This window comes from Thunnus maccoyii, chromosome 14 (assembly GCF_910596095.1).
Source record: "Thunnus maccoyii chromosome 14, fThuMac1.1, whole genome shotgun sequence".
Classification (NCBI taxonomy): domain Eukaryota; kingdom Metazoa; phylum Chordata; class Actinopteri; order Scombriformes; family Scombridae; genus Thunnus; species Thunnus maccoyii.
In genome coordinates this window covers 13,000,809-13,022,916 of record NC_056546.1, presented here as the reverse complement: position 1 = coordinate 13,022,916, position 22,108 = coordinate 13,000,809, and the positions used below count along the sequence as shown (strand labels likewise).

General features: G+C 39.6%; 3 protein-coding genes across 5 annotated transcripts; 2 read left to right on the top strand and 1 right to left on the bottom strand.

The window, feature by feature from the left end:
* Positions 1-1,390: 1,390 nt before the first annotated feature.
* On the bottom strand, positions 1,391-14,362 carry edrf1 (erythroid differentiation regulatory factor 1). Of its 3 annotated transcripts, none has more exons than XM_042434259.1 (26): positions 14,021-14,362; positions 13,705-13,863; positions 10,726-10,934; positions 9,891-9,957; positions 9,677-9,802; positions 9,421-9,545; positions 9,175-9,322; positions 8,927-9,037; positions 8,702-8,823; positions 8,351-8,462; positions 8,070-8,217; positions 7,845-7,956; positions 7,278-7,389; positions 6,603-6,887; positions 6,401-6,472; positions 6,140-6,287; positions 5,790-5,981; positions 5,065-5,265; positions 4,617-4,835; positions 4,110-4,336; positions 3,822-3,980; positions 3,396-3,545; positions 2,971-3,124; positions 2,731-2,846; positions 2,426-2,598; positions 1,391-2,335 (listed from the first exon to the last, which is right to left on the bottom strand). In XM_042434259.1, exons 2-26 carry the CDS (start codon positions 13,801-13,803, stop codon positions 2,173-2,175), a joined length of 3,750 nt encoding a protein of 1,249 aa, XP_042290193.1. In that variant the 5' UTR covers positions 13,804-13,863; positions 14,021-14,362; the 3' UTR covers positions 1,391-2,172. The 3 variants fall into 3 exon arrangements, with proteins under 3 accessions (XP_042290193.1, XP_042290195.1, XP_042290194.1); XM_042434261.1 differs by having other exon boundaries at positions 14,070-14,362; XM_042434260.1 differs by lacking the exon at positions 14,021-14,362 and having other exon boundaries at positions 13,705-14,014.
* A 1,665-nt stretch (positions 14,363-16,027) lies between these two features.
* si:ch1073-143l10.2 (uncharacterized protein LOC565165 homolog) lies at positions 16,028-19,104 on the top strand. Its single transcript, XM_042433662.1, has 7 exons — positions 16,028-16,323; positions 16,410-16,473; positions 16,564-16,648; positions 16,903-16,976; positions 17,224-17,475; positions 17,600-17,688; positions 18,329-19,104. Exons 1-7 carry the CDS (start codon positions 16,236-16,238, stop codon positions 18,355-18,357), a joined length of 681 nt encoding a protein of 226 aa, XP_042289596.1. The 5' UTR covers positions 16,028-16,235; the 3' UTR covers positions 18,358-19,104.
* A 444-nt stretch (positions 19,105-19,548) lies between these two features.
* On the top strand, positions 19,549-20,748 carry tex36 (testis expressed 36). The gene is made up of 4 exons (XM_042434092.1): positions 19,549-19,731; positions 19,823-19,963; positions 20,150-20,224; positions 20,319-20,748. The coding sequence occupies exons 1-4, from the start codon at positions 19,681-19,683 to the stop codon at positions 20,652-20,654; spliced, it is 603 nt and encodes a 200-aa protein (XP_042290026.1). The 5' UTR covers positions 19,549-19,680; the 3' UTR covers positions 20,655-20,748.
* The last annotated feature ends 1,360 nt before the right edge of the window (positions 20,749-22,108 follow it).

Genomic DNA, 22,108 nt, shown 5'->3' with positions numbered 1-22,108 from the left:
ACCTGTGGTGGAAGTACTCAGATCCTTTACATAGGTACCAACACAATGTAAAAATACCCAATCATAAGAAAACAGCTGTGTATTCAAAAGTTTCAAAAGTAAAAGTACAGGAGTATTTTAAGCAAAATGCACTTTAAGTGTAAGTACTTGGTCCCTGTGAATGATATATTACTATGTGTTACATTATTAGGTTGTTAATACTGTAAAAGTACCAATCCATGAGTAGCATTTTACTACTGTAGCTGGTTGAGATGCAGCTAGTTTTAACTGCTTTATACACAGTGTAGTCCAGTGGTTCCCAACCTAGGGTTTGGGCCCCCTCCAGTGGATCACAAGATAAATCTGAAGGGGTTGGGAGATGATTAATGGGAGAGGTAAGAAAAAAAAACAATTTTTACTACAGAAATTTGTATTAATTTTGGGGATTTTTTTTTTACTAGTCTTTGCTTTTTTGTGAAATATTTGATACTTTTACTCTTTGGGGCATTGAACAGTTATTTGAATGAAACCATCTGGTGGCTCTGCTACTGTAACAACTCAGACATTTGAAAACTGAGATGAGGAGGGTCACAAGCAAAATCGGATGGGAGTCACTGTTTTAATCTATAATACATTGAATTTTAAAAGCTTATCATGTCTTTTTTTAATGTAAAATCTAACTATAGAGGTAAAATAAATGTACAGTAGTGGAGAACTCTAAAGTAGCATAAAATGGAAATATTCCAGTAGTACTTCAAAATACTACTTAAACAGAGTACCTGAGTAAATGTACTTAGTTCCTTCCCACATCTTGGAGATCGACATGATCTTATGGGATGGCGTATATATCGCATACCACTTTAAGAACATTTCGTGTGTCATGTCTACGCAGTTTAAGCTTTTTGTGTGTCGTTTAACGCAGTTGGTTAGGTTTAGATCATGGTTTTGGTTAAAATGGGTCAGCTCAGGCAAAAGAAAAACACTTGGTTAGGGTTAGGAAAAGATCATGGTTTGGGTTAAAGTGATCAGTAAAATGGAGGAAAAATGTCCAGACGTGACGGTAAAAATGTCCAGTTTAACGCCATTAAAATGTCCGGTTAAAATGTCCCGACATGATGGTAAAACCGTCCACTTTAACAGCAGTAAAATGCCTGAAGTGATGGTAAAAATGTCCGGTTTAACAGCAGTAAAATGGCTGATGTGACGTTAAAAATGTCCACCTTAACAGCAGTAAAATGCCCAACATGACTGTAAAAATGTCTGGTTACTGTTCTCGAACTGAGCTCTTCTGCTGCTTTTGCATCTTTTTGCCAAGTATCTATCAAGCCATCCTAATCCAAAATCACCTTAGAAAAGAAAAGAAGGTCACACTACATTTAAAAAAAACCGCTGTAGAAATAAATTTAGTGCGTAAAATTTAGAAAAACTTTATTTTCATGTCACAGCAAACCATGCTGATACAAACTCACATTTACACACAGAAATGTGCACAAACTAGCCTCGGAGTTTGCATTGAATGTTGCCAAACTATTGCACACAGTTGTTTTTGAAAAGCAAATGACGTGTTTGAGCTTATGTCAACTTGTCAGCCTTCAATCGCACTTCAATCCATTTTATTCACAGCATTATTGGTATTACTGAATATCAAAAACACCAATTATATTAAAATTAAATCATCTAGACAGACTAAATGATTTCTCTCCTTTTAAACTCCTGTTTGTAGAAGTTATATGTTATTATAGCGTCTGAAGTTTTTCTTATGGCATAGGTTTTTGTTTGTAAGACATGAGACAATCCAGGTGATGTTTGGTATAGTCGTCAACAAATCCTACATGTAGGAGCTCTAAACATGACCAAACACTGCTTAAGCGATAAGAAAATTAAAGAATATCTTCTGAATTTACAACTCTTTTCACAAAAATGTACAATTCAAAACCTGTGATGCAAATGTTAGAAAAAAGATGAATTCGTTTTAAAGGCGCAGGAGGTGAAATTAGCTTTGAAGCTGTCATTCAGAGTTGGACAGTGTTGCCTGAGCATGTTAATAATGGTGTCTATAAATATTTGTTTTCTTTTGGAGTATTTTTTTTGAGAAGACGGTTAGGTCAAGTATTCCAAGTCTTCCTCAGGATGGGTTTGGAGGTGAAGAAAGCAGAGTCAAAGTCTTGAGGGTCTTCCTTGTTTATGTTTATGTCATGATGGCGTACCGGTGTTGTCACCTCCAGCTTGTGGCGTCAGCTGCTGCAGAAGCTCCACGTAGAGCTCGACGCGGCTGAGGAGTAGTGCGTTTTTATCGGCACGCAGCAGCTTGGAGTACACGTTCTTATAGGTTTTCAGCAGCTCCTCATCCTTATTGCTATAATGAAAACAGATGAGTTGGTGAGTTGTGAAAGTTTAAAGGATTTTAGATGCATATGCACCATAAGGGATTTAGAATCTTGCTCACCTTGGTTTACGTTTCATGGTCGTCATCAGCTTGATCAGCTGCAGCAGCAGGAAGGAGAAACTTGGCTCAAACACGCCAATTAACTTCATCACCTCCTGGAGGTTCAGTCCTGAGTTGGGACAAGTGGCCACATCAGGAGACCCTTCAGATTCAGTGAGGTCCGTTTCACTCAGCTACAGATCATTAGGTGAAAGGAAGAGATGGTGGAGGTTATGGTGTGTGATCAAGAAAAGGTAACGAAACAAAGCTTTGTAAAGCTGAGTAAGCATGGGAGAACATGTCCTGACTGCTACTCTGAAATGTACCTCCATCTGCTCCTCCAGCAGCTCTTTATGAATGAGTTGGAAAGCAAAGCGAGTCTCCGTCATGACCTCTAGAGCTCCAGTCAGGCTCTTCAGCTTAGCGGCGTTGCTGCTCTGACCTGTGGCAACACAGAATGAAACATTACTAGAGGCTGTGGATGGAAATGTTCTCCAATTCAATCCCTCTGTTCTGACAAAACCAACATTTACTGACATCATTCGTCACATTGAATGGCTACTCACCAGCCATGGTAAACTCAGCAAAGGCCACCCTCTCCAGCAGCGTGCGGAGCAGCTCGCAGGGTGCATCTTTGAGGCTGAGGAATAAACAAACAGCCTTGCTGTAGTGAAGCTCTGCCAGGCTCCGATGCTGCTTCCTCAAGTGTTCATCCCCCACCTGTCACACAATTAGAGCCAGAAACACAGACATCCTTCAGTGTATATTGTAGCACTGAAGCATGAAATACAGACATCCAATCACCACTGTTCCTTGTTCTTTTTCCCTCACAGAAAGTAAACACATTTGTCTTTTGACACAAACAAAAAAGTCAATGACTAAAGGGTGAGCTAAGACGTTTCTGATTTATTAACACCAAAAACAAACAGATATCCAGAATAAAGATATTGATTTTCTTTTAATCATTGTGTAGTTTTACATGTTTCCACACCTGGTTGCGAAAGCAGCTGTGGTACATAGAGGCCAGGCGGTGGTGGATGGTGGCGGCTCTGTACTGGTAGAGGGGCTGGCGAGCTGATTCCGTCTGCAGATCACAGTACTTCAGGGATTTCATCATAGCCTCAGTCACCTCCCGTTCAATCTGGGGAAAAACACACAGGGAGATGGCTGATGTCTGGCGCTACTGATAGTGCACCCATATGTATTCACCATGATTGCATTTTGGATGAAGTATGCATATCATCGGTGATCTTCAGATTTTCTCAATATGTGGACTTTTTCAGGATATGAAGGTTGCTACACGGCATGAAAAAATGCCAGTCACTGGGAAATAAATCCAAAGATTATCAAAATGGGTAAAAACTTAATTTTAGAATATTTGGTCAGCTTTATGTGAAACAAAAGTGTTCAATCCAACCTGCTCCTGGGCCTTCCTGGACAGCGGGGCGTAGTCCTGCAGAAGTGTAGCCAGGGTGAAATAGGTAGTGGACAACTCCCAGTTTACACTGTCCCACACTGCTGGGTGGTTCTCTCTGCCTGCCAGTGACTTCATCGCCCGCAGGTAGTAGTCTATGGCCTGGGGTAAAACAATGTATTAAATAAGAGCATGATAGGGAAGGGTCTTGATTTAGGATAAAAAAGGTAGAGATCATTAAGACTGCAAAAGAAACAAATAATTTGGCATTGATCCAGTGTGAAGTTGCACCTTATTATAGTAGAGCGCTTCTTCAGGCGAAAACTCCCCTCTGCTCTGGTCGGCAGAGACGGCGCAGTGAGCCTGAGCACAGATTCTCATCAGCCTGCCAGTGTTACACAGCAGCAACGCTGTGTTTGTGTTGTCCCTGATGGCTTCAAAGTCCTTCATGCCTTTCTCAAAGAAGGCAAAACTCTTTTTCCACATCTCCTGCTCTGCTATGGACACTGATTTCTTCACTAGAGGGGTAGAGGGAGAACGCCAGTTGGAAGCAGTAACAAAGACAGAAAGGCAGGTAAAACAATTATATAAGCAAAATGGAGTAATACAATTTTATTAAGTCTCTTTTTATTATTTTGTCTGATCCAGGTGCACAGAAATCGAATTATATAAAGTGCATAAATCTGTTAGATTGCACATATTCAGAGGGCTGCATCTATAAGTTAAAGAAAATAACTATATTGAACTATATTCTGTACCACCACACTGTTCAAACTACTGTCCATTTATTCAACATACCCTCTTTCTCAGTCTGCATGGCTGCAGCTTGGTTCATATAAAAGACTCCCATCTCGTTGCGGATGTTTCCCAGCCTTTTGAGCACCTGAGCCAGCTGATCTGAGGAATCATCTTTCAAAGCTTCAGAGACTAGCAGTTCATACACCGCCTCATAGCACTTACAGCTAACAAACAGCTGGTACTCCGGGTCCATAGCCAGGTCTGTTGCCATGTTGAAGGCTAGAGAGATTAAAAGGACAGAAGTGATCAACAATTGAACATAACAACCTCAAATTATACAAGACATTATAGGAGAAACTTAAATGGATAAAACAGCACTATACACCAAGTATGGATCAGGCCTTTAAGTGTTTACCAAAACCCTTAATTTCAATACATTAGGCAAGAGAGTCAGCCAGTATATATTCAAAGATTTGTATGACTGCATCGTCTCTCCTCAGTGACTGACCCTGGCAGCTGCTCTCTCTATGCAGGCTATGCAGGATCTCTTGGTCCTCTTTGGTTTGGTAGCTGTATTCCTCTAGGTAAGCTGCTCTGTTGTTGGCATTCTGGGCCAACATCAGCTGGATGTCCCCACACAAAGACAGGCACTGGCTATGAAACAGCAACACCTGCGGGTGCAGTGTGCCGCTGACTGAACAATAGGCATCTGAGAAAACAAAGGAAGAAACAAAATGTTCAGGTATTATATTGCACCACAAAAATGTTGATGTAACGGTTTAGTAGCAGTATGAATTAGGATTTTTTGATTATGCATTCATTTCAAATGAATATTTAAGTGGCCAAAGGTTGGTGTTTAATAGAAGTTTTGAAACAGTTTCAGGTGCAATTTGATGTTTTTATAAAATCACAGTTTGTTCCATTCTGATAAATTCTGATTTGATTCATGAATAAATAACAGTTTATTCACAGCCATTTATTCTTCTACATTGTGTTTGTCGGCGCAAATGCCAAGATGTTCTTTGTATGTTTACATGCTTGGCTAGTAAACAGATTCTGACTCTGATAAAACACTATGAAAATTTAGGCTTGTGGAACAACTAAAAATTCCCACAACAATAAAGCCAAATGTCAACCACAGTTACACAAATGAATCATGAAAATACTGAAAAACAACAACTATAACTACATTTCCAAATATTTCTGGTGTATTGCAGAAGTAAATAACCTTACCGTAGCACTGCAGAGATAACTTGATGTAGCGTAAGGCTCGGCCGTACTTCAGCAAGTTCGTGGCTGCATCAGACAGGACGAAGTAGGCCTTGGAGGCCTTGAGGAAGAGCTGCAGCTTCATACGGTGCTGCCACGAGCCGGGTATCATCCCTGAGCGTGTCGGGTGCTTCTGATCTGCCTGCAAAGGCCCAACTGAGAAAGACAAATGAGAGTTTGTAAATAAGATGAGGAATGACCTGATAGCGAAGTCATCCGGGCACCAATTTGTGTATTTGATATGAAAAACATCATGTTTTACTGCACAATATTACAATATATCAAACATCCTACAGTATAAAAGGAGGACTGACCTCGTTCAAGGAGAAGAGAGATGCCTTTCTCAGCGGCGCAGCCGCCGACTTCATTTCTGTCCTCATATTTAAGAGGAATGGGTGTGTTAGGATCTGCAGCTGGGAGATCACTCTCCTTCTTAATGCTGCCATCCACCGCCTTCAGCCCCTGTGCAGTTTATTACAGCCATTTATTAATACTTTATATGACAAATTTATCGGAAGACATCGCATTATTAGCATTATATGTACACAAAACATAAATATCATGCAGACACTCGCCTTTAGTACGTAGCTCAGTACGTGTCTGCATCTTTCCTCCTTGTCTTGAGAAATGGGGAAAGCACAACTTGGCTGCAGGGACGAAAAAAGGGAAGATTTTCTTTTTATGTTTACACGCAACATATTTATCTGTATACTCCACTCTTTCCCCTTCCGTCTGTCTAGACGAGAAGGCAGGAAAAACATTTACAGAGTCACTCACTCTGATCAGGTGAGTGGATTTGTACTTCTCAGGGACAGACAGCTCCCCTACGGAGCGGATCACAGCCACAGCTTTACTGTCATCCTGTGGGGTAGAGCAGTTACTGTAGGAACCGTTATCATCGCTGTCCTCTGTCAGCTCCTCCTCCTCCTCCTCTTCCTCCCTGTCTTCGTCGCTGTAGCTGTCCTCTGAGCCACCGGCCCGGAGCGACTCCCCTCCATCTTCTTCCAGAGGTTCATCGAGCTGGAACAGCTCTGACAGCATGTAAGCGGCCGAGGCGATGATCTGAACAGACAGGAGACGGAGGAGATCAGGACCGGAGTCAGATTCAATCAAATCTAAACTATGGCATTCTCAGATCCCCCCGCTGTCTGAATATAGGATATAAATACTACTCCTATATGGAAACATTTGCAAACATTTAGCCTGAGCACAATGTGAACATCAAAGACTGAACTAACAGGACCTATGATGACTAATTGGGTCCTTGATGTACTGAATCACTACCAATGAAGAATTCTGGTAGGTCGTCCTTTAAATTTCAGGGTGTGTGTGGGTTTGAATCCAGTCCACATCTCTGAAAGGCACATCTCTTCCTCTCTTTCCAAGTCTTTCCCATCTCTATCTAACTGTGTGACATTGAAATGCGGCTGAAATTTTGCAGTTTCTGCTTACCTGAGGATGCCTCTCCTGATCCAGAAGTTTGACACAGTTTAAGAGCAGAGTTCTGATCGTGCCATAGTGCTTTCTGTTTTGCCTCGCCTTCAGCATCAAGTTGCTGGCCACTCTGCATCACAAAACAGAAAATGGACAGGAAGTTATTACAATTTTTCACCATTTTTATTGCTAATTATGTCTGATTTGACCATAACTCATTTACAAACTATATTTTATACAAAAAAGGCAGAGCTGAAAAAGGCCAACTGAATCTCTTAACATTTCATTATTTTTATAATTATTTAATTCAAAAACATAATTATGTTTAAATAGTTAATTTGACTCTTAAGGCCTTCTACTATTTTTACTTAAACTGACAACCAATATTGTAAGCAAATAAAAAAAATACATATTCTAAAATATTAAATAAAATTTCAATGACATGTCCAAATCTTTTTTGGATATGAAGACATTTTTCTAAATTTATTTCAGCCTTGGAATAAACTTTAATGCCTTTCCCACAGTTTTCCCAACTACAGAAATCCTTTAACTCCTGTCCTCTGCATCTGTCTCCCAGATACCTACTTATAAAGTAGCACAGCCACAGGAAGTGTGAAAGGATTCTGACATTTCTCTTCTTCAGCCTCCTCACACAGAGTGGTGAGATCATAAAGCTTCACAAAGTCACTTCCACTAGCTGAGGATTCAAGAAAAAACAAACAAACATGAGAAGACTTGATGACGAACATGGCGCTAATGTAAGTTAAGAAGTCTGAGACTTTTAAGAATTCATGCTCACTCATCTCCCACCTTTAAAAAGCCAGTAGGTGTGACCCTCTTTGGTGCAGTTGGACTTGAGGAAGGAAAGGATGTTTTGTGCGATATCTTTCACCACCCTTGTGGAGAAAGTGGAGTTCTCCAGATGAGGAATGTCCTCTGTTTTTATCATCTCGTATTTCTGCAATGAAGGAAATCACTACATGTTGAACACACTAAGGATGAAAATGAGTTTATGAAGAAGATTTATAGGCAACCATTTAATAGAGCATGATTCTTAATGCAATACTGGCCAAAAGCAAACAGTAATTTACCTGAACAATGCCATTGACGTGAAAGCACATGACAAGTTCTGGAACATTGCACATCAGATTGTCGAGCCAGTAGTCGATACCTGTCAGGATGTTGATTGGTTTATTGTTGTCCCTGAAAAACACACAAAGAAAGAAAGAAAACCAGGGAACTCCACGTTAGATTAAACAAGAATAATGTAGTGGAACCAATGTGGAATTCGGAATTCGAAATGAACTGTCCCGTCCACCTCCTGAGGTCAGATAAACTAAAATAAAAACTTATCTGCCCAAGCCATTGCAACAGCATCATTTTCCACTTAGTGGGTGTTAATGTCAGACCCTGGATGGGAGAAAATGGTTTAAAATTCCAACCTGAGTCTAAGACTGACGGCAGGATAGCGACCACCTCCGAAAATAGGCATGTTGGACCCAACCAACATGTGGATATCCTCAAATGTCCACATGATGTTTCGCACAAAGTCGTTTCTTAAACCCTGTCAACAAAAGTGACATCAAAGTATATCAGTGTATTTAAATATACATTAGACATAAGCTACCAACTGTAGGCCATTTTGTCAGGGTAAAAGTTTATGTTACCTGACTGTTCTCTCCTTCGTTGAAGAGTGTTGGGAGGTTTTGCTCTTTGGGTACAGATGTCACCTGGCCCAAAGCAAACTGACTGTCCACAGAAACACTTTCCTGCACATCCTGCACAAAGATCAGTGTTTTAATTTAAAAAAAGCTGAGAATATGACACAAATGATTCATTCCTAGCCGAGACAAAAGCAACAATTCCCTCTTAATTCCTTCTCAGGTGTGCCTGTCCTGTCTAATAGCTAAGCTACCTGTTTAGTAGCAGCTGACTCTTCTGTGTCGGAGGGTGTGCTGGTGAAGGCGGTGGGCCATGAAGAGCTGAACTCCTCTGCCTCATTCTCCTTCTCTCCTTCGTTTAGGTCGTCTGGTACAGGCTCTGCAGCCCCATCACCATTTATACTGCGGGAAACACAGAAGTTGTAATGGAATAAGACTGAAAAACACCTTAAAATGAAGTTAACGTGTTTTTGATCATTTGAGTGCTACCAAGAACTCACCTGTAGTAGAGGAACTTTGACAGAATTGCTTTCTGATACCAGTGCTCTTTACTCTTCTTTTTCCTCTGCCACTTCTGATCTATGAGCCGCTGGTAAAACTCTTTTAGCCAAGTCCAATCTCCCGTCTATAACACACACACAGCGGAAAGCATACACCCAATTATACCTCATACTTGAATCATAGCACAGTTCCCTCATAAAGGAATATCTAGAACTGTCCTTGGTTTGAAAAAATCTCAAAAAAATCCTGTTGTACCTGAGAGGATCTCATGAAGAGCTCCTGAATGTCCAGCTCATCTAAAAGCAGTGTCCGACCCACGCGGTGAACGGCCATACTGACATGGGACTTGCTGTAAGGAATTTTCAAAAGCTTCTTGATGTTCTGAATGGGACAGAATACAGTGGTAATGTTGTGCATGTTTCAGAAACAAAGATTGTTGAAATGTTTGCCTTGCGACGGATGCACAAACCTCTGAGTCTGATACCACGTCAACATCATCCCCAATGCAATCAATGAAGTCATAGGCCATCCCAAAACTAAAAAAGAAGAAAAGGCACTTAATCACTGAAGAGTATTTGATTTTATGACATGGATTAGGGTCAAACTGGTTTACTAATATTCACTGGCAAAGAAATGACTTCTGCTGATGAATCAGTATCTGTGATGTACCTGCTGAAAACTCCAATATAAATGCATCTTATATGTACATATGTTACTGTATTATACATAATTCTGTGACACATGTAGTTCTGTAATATCAATGAAACAGGCAGGATGCCTGTGGTTTGACATTACACACTGTTTCTAACACGGTTACACCAGTTAAGTACTAATCAGTCTTTATTAATTCTCTTCCAACCAACAACAGAGGCCATCTGCCCGACAGGTTTCCAGCAATTAAGCAGAGCCGAGAGCACAATGCCTTCAGGTTTAAATAATTTTAAACACTACTCCACAGGTTCATATCAACAGTTAGCCCAAGGTGATGTTTTCATATGTCTTTTTTTATCCCGACCAACAGTCTTTCAATTACAATCACTGGTTGGTATTATTGGTAAATATGGTTTTGCAGATTATATTTTGGTAATACATATCATACTAGATGTCATCAAATTTATACAATATGTGAAGGATACTTTTAGACCATTATGTTTTGAATTTGGGCCCACCACCATGGGTCAGGAAGGGTGGCTAAAGAACTAAAAAACTGAACTTCCCTACAGAGATCAACATATTTTGCTGACAGTTTCACGAGAGCTATATGAACCAGTAGCTGTAACAGTAATTTACAAACTTTGTTGTACCTGGAAAAAGGCTTGCTTTTGCTGCTGGACCCTAACACTGTGGTGCCAGCACTGCCCAGCTGGGGGTTTTCTCTCAGCCAGTTGGCAGGAGGCAGCTTCAGGTCTGTCTTCTCCTGCAGCAAAGCATAGCTGGTTGGAGGTGGGGCGGCAGAGTATTTGACCACAGCACGGCTCTTTATTTCACTGTTGCCTGAACATAAGGCCGAGTCCTACAAAATAACAAAACAAAGTGCCAAATTAGTGAGTATAACCAGGAAGTATTGATTGAGGGTCATATTTAAAGTATAGGTTTCCAATTTTTCAAGTCTGTCTTAAAACAACAGTCAGGTACCCATGTGGACACTGAAAGAGGTTTTTCTACTGTTATTATTCCTCCTGTTCATACTGGCTATTAAAAGATCCGCTTGAAATGTGTTTTCAATGTAAGTGATGGAGGCCAAAATCCACAAAAATGCATTTAAAGAGGTCATACTATGCCCCTTTCCCAGTTTAATATTTTCATTTTCATGGTCTATTTGATGTGACGCACGCCCGAGCCAGCCACAGGTAACGGTCGGTGAAACACAGAGAGCAGAGTAGAGAAACTAGTGAGACCATAAATAACAGCAAAACGCAGTAGACTCTCACACTGAGCTGAAAAGAAACGAGGGCACATAAATGAGGTAAATACCATAAATAAACATATTTTGTTTCTTTCAGGAGGGGCGGGGAGTCCCATAAGCAATGGTGGGGGAAACACTGAGAGTATAGTTGAAACATCACAACGTTACAGAAGTCCAAACAGCTTGTTTAAAGGCACAGTTTCTGAATATGGGCTGTGTGCATTTCTCAGTGGACTGAGCATTTTGATACTTTCGCAGTACAGTAGGCTATTTATATAGCACCTAGACCTGCTTCATAATCAAAAAAGAAATGGAAAGCTCCCTTTCTACAATGTCCTCTTTAAAAGTTTATCTGGAGCTTATATGAGGCTTCAGCATTGAGCAGTCTGAGTCATATCAAGTGGATATCTGCCACATTTACAGTCTTTTTAGCATAAAATTCCCCCTGTGTTTCCTCTGACAGTGTTTCCCTGTTGAGCTGTGGTGGAAACATAGTTACAAAAAGAGGGACTTTGACATTAAAAAGACTTAAGTTCACAGCCCTCAGCTGTCTCCTCCACGAAACCACCGCACACCCAGACCTCCACAATGCCCACAATGCTTTCACCCTTCCCCCCTTAATCCTCCTTGATGAGCTCCTTGGTCCCAAACCTGGCCAGGTTAGGAGACAGCTGGAGAGACTCCAGAGAGGCAAGGCTGCGGGCCCTGACGGTATCAGCCCCAGGGTTCTGAGGACCTGCGCCAGCTAGCTATCTGCTATTCTGCGACACCTCTTCAACCTGAGCCTTTACCAGGAGAAGATACCAGTGCTGTGGAGGACATCCTGCCTGGTTCCTGTTTCCAAGAAGACAACACCATCTGGCTTCAGCGACTATCGACCAGTTGCCCTCACATCTCATGTGATGAAGGCGGGTGAAGGTGAGAGGCTGGTCTTGGCCCACTTTAGACCACAGATGAAATCATCGCTGAACCCTCTGCAGTTTGCCTACCAACCTCATATGAGAGTGGATGATGCCATCATCTGCCTGCTGCAGCAAGCTCATTCACACCTGGATGGAACTGGTTGCACTGTGAGAATCACATTCTTTGATTTCTCCAGTGCATTCAACACCATCCAGCCACTGCTACTGAGAGAGAAGCTGCAAGAGATGAAGGTAGACATGTCCACCATCTCCTGGATCACCGACAACCTGACAGGCAGACTGCAGTTTGGGGTTTGTCTGACCAGGCAGTGCTCTGTCTCTGTACAGATGCTCCATAGGGGACTGCACTGTCTCCCTTCCTTTTCACTTTGTAGACCTCAGACTTTCAATACAACTCCAGGTCATGCCACTTGCAGAACTTCTCTGACAACTCTGTAATGGTTGGGTGTATAAGTGACGGGCGGAAGGAGGAGTACAGAGCACCGGTAGACGATTTTGTGGAATGGTCTGGATGAAACCCTCTGCTCCTGAACATGACAGAGACCAGGGAGATGGTGATCGACTTCAGAAGGAAGAGGACGTCTATACAACCCCTGTGTACTCTGGGAGAGGATGGTGACCAGGTGGAGGACTACAAGTACCTGGGTGTCCACATTGAGAGCAGACTGAACTGGAAGACCAACATCGAGGCCGTATATAGGAAGGGGATGAGCAGACTCCATTTCCTGAGGAAGCTGAGATCCTTTAATGCGTGCAACAAGATGTTGGAAATCTTCCACCACTCTGTTGTTGCCAATGCACTGTACTTCACTGTAGTCTGCTGGGGGAGCAGTATTGGAGATGGTGACACCAACAGACAAACTGAGTAAGAAGGCCGGCTCCATAATTGGCTGCAAACCAGACACCTCTAAAGTTGTGGTGGACAGGAGGACGCTGAACAAACTGTTATCTATTATGGATAATATTGACCACCCTCTCCACCGCCTACTGGACAGACAGTGGAGCACTTTCTGTAACAGCCTAGTTCAGCTTCACTGTCACAAGGACAGATACAGGAAATCTTTCCTGCCCAAAGCAATTACTCTCCACAACACCTCACCTCTGTTTAACAGCTTTGTAGTTTCTGTCTCAACCAAATTCCACTGTTTTGCTCTTTCAATAACTTTGCTCATGGTGAATTTGCACATCTTTATACTCCTACTCTACCTCATTGCATGTCTAAAACTTCCACAACTTTGCACACTTGTCTAATGTATGTAGTATGTTGTCCTATGTTTATATTTATAGTGTATGTTGTGTTTCTTTTCCTATAGATATACATTTCTCTCTTCTAGTGTTGATATGTATATTGAAAGTTCCCGTGCAACGTCTGGATAACCTGCTGCTGTAACACAAGAATTTCCCAATTTGGGATCAATAAAGTCCATCCATCAATCCATCTTCTGTCTACTTACATGCTTGCTGCTCTCTCCTGTGCAGATGGGCTCACTGATTTCCTCCTTTGCATTATCCAAGGGGATCCCAGGCTCTCTGTCCGCAGCTGATGCGCTCATACTGGACACACGACTGTTACAATCCAGCAGACATGGGTGACCTCTTAACGACTAGACAACCTGGCAATATATACACCAAGTTAGCGAGCGAGATACGTCAATTTATGCCGATAAAGTTAGAAGTGTCTCTAGTTTGCTAGCTTAGCACGCTAGCTCCTTCACACAAAAAAGTGTAGTTACACAACATGGTTATCGGTTAAAGTTGAACGACACTCACATGAGCGGCTGCCGTTACTTTGTCAGTCTTAATAACATGTAGTCCTTACATGTTTAATTAAATAAGCCTGATCAGCAGTCAGCCTGTCTGTTGTTGTCAGGGCACACGTTAGTGCGAGCAGTGAGCCAACAACAACTTCCTGTTGTCAGGGTAAAACAACGTCCAAAGCTCGTCTTCTTTCTTATTTAGGCGCTCGAAATAATTCCACATTTTAGAAAAAATGTATACGACAGCCTTTACAAACACACATATATCATTATATCATAGAATATTGGCAAAAGTTACAAAAAATATTTCAGCTAAAGCGATTTACTGAGAAAAAAAAATTATGAACCGGAAGTACTTTCAGAGCTGACAGGTCCTTTTTTCTAGGTTGTGTCTTGATGGTAACCCTAGATTAGCGAAAGATCTCGCGAGAGTGATCATTGTAACCCAAATCATGATCTTTCCCTAACCCTCACCAAGTGTTTTTTGTGTCTAAACCTAACTAGACCTTCACCACGGCGTTGTCACATCATAAAACATAATTGTTTTGTATAACGCGTACAACGATGGCACAACACGTGTATATCTCGCGAGATCTCAGCGAATCTAGGGTTACCATCTAGACACGTCCTTTTTTCTAGAAAAGTTGAGCACATTCTGCTGTTCTGTGTGTGTAGTTTTTTCTGAGATGTTTGTATCAACTGTTTTGTGTCCACTATAGTTTAAATTGTTCAGTTTAATATGTTACCTATTAATGTATTTTGAAGCCTAATGGCATCAAAATATCAATGTTTTGTGCCATTTATATTCTGTTCTGGGGCTTGGTAAACCTTTTTCCTTCAGTGACTAATACCTATTGATATATGTTTTGTTTGTGCTTAGTTAAACTCAGCTATTTCATTTGGATTATAGGATATTATTTTATGTGGTATTATATGATATGATATGATGAACGACAATGAGTGAAAAAAGAATACTCTGTTGCAAGTAAACTAAAACTAAAGAACAGATGTGTAAGAATTCAGAGTATCCAAAGTAAAAGTACTCATAAAATAGTGTTATATAGTACTGGATGTTTTATTGCAGTGGATTACTCATAACTTTGTAAGCAGCATTTTAATACTGTAGCAGTTCAGTTAAGTTAAAATAGTTCATTTAGTTAAATTTAATTTAACTTAACTTAACTTAATTTTAGCTACTATATATGGGCTATTGTTTGAGTTGTTTAATCTAACAACTGATAATAATTCATGAGATGACCAAATGTCTTGTATAAGAAATTTCTATGCGACAAATCAATTTTGTGGAAAAGTGAATACTCAAATAAAGTAAAAGTACCTAATTGTACTTTAGTACAGTACATGAGCATGTACTTAACTACTCCCCACCACATATATTATATTATATTATATTATATTATATTATATTATATTATATTATATTATATTATATTATATTATATTATATTATATTCAGATATTTTTTAAAAATCAAACTAGTAATACCTCCAAGTAAAAAGACTGCATTAATACTAATTTTATTTATAAGAATTAGCAGTAAAAAGTGCTTAAATTATCCTAAATAAAATTACTCATAAGATAGTAAAATTCATTGTGAGAGTGTCATATATTACTGGATGCATTGTTGGATTATTGGAGAGGATTACTCATACATACTCATACTTTGTAAGCAGCCTTTTGCAACAGATTGTAGCAGCTCAGTTAAAGTTAAGTTAATGAAGTTAAAGTGAAATTAATTTTAACTAAGCATAACTACTATACGGGATATTGTTTGGATATAACAATCATAATAGTTTATGAGTGACCATATGTCCAGCATGTGAAATTTTAATCTGTCAAATCAACTTCGTCAAAAAAGTGAATACTAAAAAGAAATAAAAGAATACTAAAAGTACCTAATTACTTGACTAAATATAGGCAACTAAATTACTCTCTACCGTGTATATTGTATTATATTAAATGATATTATATTATATATGAGGGGAGGGTTCCTGCAGGGGAATGCCAGGCAGCTGACTGACTGAATAGGGAGGAGCTGTGAAACTTTGCTGCGGTCAGTTAATTCCTGCTGATACGCCTTAACAATCAACTCCCGTCTTCGACCACGCCAAAGGAAAACAAACAAACAAAAAAAAAACAAGACAGTGTTTGGAAAACATAGGATCAACTTTTTGGGAACCGTGAAGCTGGGACAATTTGTGCGTATTAAAATGGGAAGCTGGAAGAATCACGTGCGCGGTCAACTGCAAAACAGAGACCAAAGAGAGAAAGTCCCATACGCTGGCGTCTTCACAAGCTGTAAGATTAATGTTTTCTGTTTTGCAACGATGATGCATCTCCTCTGACTAACCCCAAGGGCATCTGACAAATCTGTTTTCTTTCAGTGTCTCAGTTGGAAGAGCGTTTTGAAATTCGCAAACAAATTTTAGAAGATGTCCAGACTAAGAGGTCAGAAAAGCAGAATTTCACTTCACATTTAAAGCTGTGTTCAATGCTTGGTTTTTGCATCATAAAACTATACACTGCCTTTTACTTCAGTTTAGAGCGAGGTGGAGTTGAAGCTGGGAAAAACACAAGCCTCCTTCAACTCCAGCTAAGAGAAAGTGAACATCTGGCAGAAAAGGTGAGAAATTCAGTAATAGACACAAAATAACTTGTATCAGCCTCCCACCATACTGTAGGAGAGATTGCAGGTTATAAAAAACAATACAAGAGTTTACACAGTAGCACAAATATTTAACCTCAAACAACACTGTATCTCTTGTCAAAATATTCTTGCTGTGTTAATTAGGACATAGTGGTGTGTATGTGTGCAAGAGTGACCTTTGATCTAGTGCAATCCTCAATCAATCCATCCTCTACTGTTTGTCTCCACAGCTGTCTCAGACTGTCTCCGACTTGACCACTGTCCTGTATTTGAAAGAGGCTGAACTGCAATACTGGCAGTCACGGTAACCATCAGAGTGAACTCTCATAACAAAACTGAGTATAATCCTGAATCACAAATAAATATTAGCTTGTAGGCCTATGTGTTGTTGGGTCACAGTTTACAGTATCTACCTATTAGATAGCAGTGACTTGTGACCTAAAATCCAAACTCTATAAGGTGTGTGGTGGATGAATGTATGAAGTAGTTTGAAGTAACACCAGAAGGTGATCAAAATTACGATAAATCATTAAATTTCTCGTGTGTTTCAGTGTTTCCCGTCACCGCCAAGAGGCACTTACTCTGGCTAAAGGGAGTAAAACCCTGAAGGCGACCCTTTCCGAATATGAGTTCACCATAGAGTGTCAATGCAAAGAGCTGGCAGCTCTGCATGTGGAGCAGAAAGAACTAAAAGAAGCAGCAGCACAAGCTTGGAAAGAGAAAGAAGAACTCTTGCAACGATGGATGGAGGAGAAGAGGGAGGAGGCAGACAGACTGAACAAGTACAATGACACTCAGGAAAGGTAAGAGAAGTGAACGTGTGATCTCTGAATCACCTATAAAGCTCAAAAAAGCACTTGCTTTAATCACCCACAAGCACCACATTTTGGAGATTGTAAACTGTCAGTGATGACTGCTTTTTTTCAGGTGGCAACGTTTAGCCAAACAATTGAAGAAGCACCTCCACAAGGAGATGGCACCAGGTTATGATCCCATAGAGACCAGCTCTTTGAGTGGTACAACAAAAACGTCTCCAGTCTTCTAAGTATTAAAGCATAATGGAGTACTGTGGGTGCAAACAAATGGCTGCATCTTCATTTGATACCATTATTGAACTTCAATGCTGCAAACATGGATCCTCATAGGCTTGACAGTAAGGTCAACAAGACACCAAGGGTCTTCATCAAGACGGTCCTCATGGCCTTCTTCATTAAGAAGGTGTAGTTGATGAGATCAAGACAAAAACATCTTAATGTGATAATGAGATAATATGATCAACAAGGCCTGTTTAGCCTTCATAAAAGAACTCAGCATACAGAAAATAATACCAGAAGACATCTTGAAGCCAATCGCCAAAGTGATCATCAAGTGCACCGTATACCAAGGTTCAGCCTTCAGGTTTGACCCCCTCAGTCTGGTCATTATAACATAATATTTAAGACTAAAACCATATACACTGGAACTGGTACTGGACTATGAACACATATTTAATCACATGAGGAGGCAGCCATTTATTGCTGCTTCAACCTGATTGTCAAGTACCTCAAATTAATATTTCATAGAAGGAATAGATGGCACCCTCTTAAGATGTACATATGTTGTATGTAACTTAAAACATTTAGTTCGTCTTTGTTGTCATGTCCTACTTGTTCACAGGGATCAATAGTACAACAGATATCCACTAGGGACACGCAGAACACAATCATGTCCCAGCTGTGGAAAAAGTCTAATAACTTTATGGGATCCCAGAGACGACAATTCACAGTACGATTACCTCTCGGTCCATTTCCCCTCGCTTGAAGTTTAAAAACTTAATTGCCCACCTGTGACACCAGAACAATGACCAAGGAATGACTCTTAGGACAAATTGTTTTTTGTTCATATTTGTCTCTGGGTTTTTTTTATAATTTAAAAAATTTAAAGATTCACTATATTCTTCAAATATATTGTTTAATTTAGATTTTGTTACAGTGCCTAATTTACGTTTACTGCTTTAATTAAAGTCATCCTTTACACAAGAAATGTCAAATTACGCTGCAGTTAACTTATCACATCTGGACATTGTCCTGACTGACACCTCTCACTAAAGAATTTTAAAGTCGGTACATTTCATATAAACAGTCAAGGCTCAGTATTAGTGATGATTATGTGTTAATTCCACCTTTTAACTTTGTTTCTTTGCAAAAAAAAATAACATGAAGCATTTTTAATTCCTAGGCTGTAGTCTTTTGTAAAGGAAACTGAAAATGTATTAATCTGGGACCTTTTAAAGATTACTTTTTTAACATGTTTTAAAATAAACTTTTGAATCATGAACATTTCTTATTAAAATGGAAAAACCTGCATGTACTCTGTCCCAGATAAAGATATGTAATTGTGTTGTTTTTTTTCTATATCAAGTGTTGTGGAAAATAAAGTCACTTATGTGCTAATTTTGTGCTCTCTGAGGGATTTGTTCTGTTGTGGTTTATTTTTAATTGAGTAGCCTCTCTGTCACTGTGTCATCCATCAGATATCACCTTTACTGACTGCAAACAAATCTGTGCTCATTGTCATTTTCAAACGCATGACAACACTGGGGAGCCTCATCAATTTAACGCCACTTTGGCTTCAGATCTGAACAAAAACTGTCTTATTTATTTATTTTTTAGTTAACAAGTCTCGACATGAACAAAAAAAAAGGACAATTGTACATTTAGATAATTTATTGGTTGTAATTTAATATTAAATGATTACTTTGTTTTTTGTGATTTATTTGTATGGTTTGCAGTATAATTCACAAATATTTAAAGTTGTTTTTTTTCTTTTACTCTCAGAATTCTAGTTCTAAGTCTCCATGGCAAATTGAGATCACATTTCAGGTTGTTTGTTTGCAGCATGTTACCATAGTCACCAGTGTTTGCATTAGTTGTTAAGTTAGCCTCTCTCTCTTTCTCTCTCTGTGTGTGTGGTGTATTGGTGAAACTACTCAGAGAACTCACTGGACCAAAATTTCAAACTTTCTTAAAATGGTTAAAGGAGGAAAGCGTTATTTTTCAATGAGCAATGATTGCAAATGGGTAAGAAATTCTTAATTTGATCACATACAAATAAAAATCTTTACATTTAAAGCTGACCATGTAATTAGTTTTCCTTAAATTTTCTTTTCAGTTTGCTCATCCAGATTTACCAAGAAATGAGACAAGGAATCGAGAGACTTGTACAAGCACTGGGCTCATGCTGACTCAGGTTAAATCATCACTGCCTCAGGCTTTAAACTTTGAGCGCTATCCTAAATGGAAAACTCAGCAGGTGTGTGTGTGTGTGTAGATAATGTAAAGCTTGGGATGTCTGTTAGTTTTCCATTTTCTGTTTTTCACATTATAGTCGTCACAAATGATTTTGAAAGCTTTTAAAATATTAAATCGCATCCTATCAAAGCACAAGAAAGAAACAACCTGCTCATTTTATACAATTCTACCATGTTTTTCTTTACAGAAGTCCAGAGAGTATCCATTCTCAGACCATGACAACAAGCGTGCCTTTAAAGACAATATCACAGTTTTCACTCAAGTGAGTATGAAGACAAGTCTGACAGCACATTGAAAAGTTCACATCTTCCACATTACTCCTTGTAACAGTATCTTCTCATGTTGGTAATTCTTAGGGTGTGGGACGCAGAAAGTGTCTTGATGACTACAGACAGCACAACTCCCACTTCTGCCTCTGCCATGATGGAGCTGACGGCAGTGCTGAAGACACCAGGACGGACCTCGCGGCCTACCGGACTGACTTCATGGTGGAGCAGGCTGTTAATGTTCCAACCAACACCAGACGGTTCCCACGCAACCACAAGAGAAAGTCTGAAGAGGCAGCTTTGGCACAGGCAGGGGAGCAGTTCATGTGGTTCGGACGACACGACTCTCACCTCTCGGAGACCCTGGAAGTGCTGGCAGCTACCAACTGCCCAGCATCTTCCAATACTCCTACGTTAAAGCATTAGGTGGCGTCATTGAGAGAACATAGCTTAAAGAGAGGGTCAGATGAACTTTTGTGAAGGTCCAGCTGTCAAATAAAGAACTTAATTAGAAAAATCCAAAGCATTTTCTCTTGTTTTGGGAACTCTGTGGAGTATTTTAAACATTGTATTCTGGACAAAGAAATTAGGGAACCTTATGACTATCAACAGTCCACTTAATGTAATGTAAGATACACTTGACTACGTTTAAGTGCACTATGTGTACGATTATGTGCTACATGCTATTTTGAGACAACATTAAGTTGTATTTGATTGTTTTTATCATACCTTTCTGTCATTAATCTGAACATCCTTTAAATTTAACTTTACTCAAATACTCTTTCAGGTATGTTATTAAAATATACATTACTGTGCTAATGTTTTAGGCACTAAAAGTAAAGTGAGGATGCTTTCAAAAATAATGCCATGAATAGTTTTTATTTATAAATTAACTTCATCCAAAGTTCAGTAAACAGAAGAAACTTAAATCAAATTAATATTTGGTGTGACCACACTTTGCCTTTAAAACAGCACCAGTTCTCCTCAGTACAGCTGTACACAGTTTTTCAAGTTACTCGGCAGGTCAGTTATTCCTGCATCTTGGAGAAGTCGCCACAGTTCTTCTGTGGATTAAGGCGTATCAGTTGCTTCTGTCTGTTTATGTAATCCCAGACTGACTCCATGATGTTGAGATCAGGGCTCTGCGGGGGCCATATAATCTGTTGCAGGACTCCTTGTTCTTCTTGTCATTGAAAATACTTCTTTATGACTCTGGCTGTAAGTTTGGGGTCATTTTCATGCTGCAGAATAATTCTGAGACTGATCAGACGCCTCCCTGATGGTATTGTATAATGGATAAGAATCTAAACATCTAAAGGACCTATAACTTTTGCACAAAACTGTATGTTAAGTAGGTCTCTCAAAACAGCATGGTCAAAGGCACTCAGTGTAGTCAGTTGTACTTATTCTACATCATTAGTACATTAAGCACAGTGTTGGTATGAAGATAGCACATTTAGTAAGTTAATTATGGAAGCTGAGAATGGCAGTGCTCGCAATTATTTTTTTAAATGCATTATCTCAAGATCACGAGTTAAATATTCTATTATCTCAAGAAAACAAGCTTTGTTATCTCAAGATAATGAGATAATCAATGCATGTTAAACCTCCACGCATTGTCCATTATGTTGAACCAATGCTACATCTATAATTGTGCACTCGTAATAGTTATTGCAAAACTGCTGTCACAAAAAAGCACTCATGGAAGAAATTTGAAGAGATGCACTCTGCGGTGGCACATCTCACTAACTACACCGTCTATAGCCAGACTACACAGTAGAATCTCTGATACTAACAAAAACTTAGACTAATGTGTGTCTCCATGACAAAATAATATGCATTGTTATATTTTCATCATGTTTATTATTGCTAATATGATA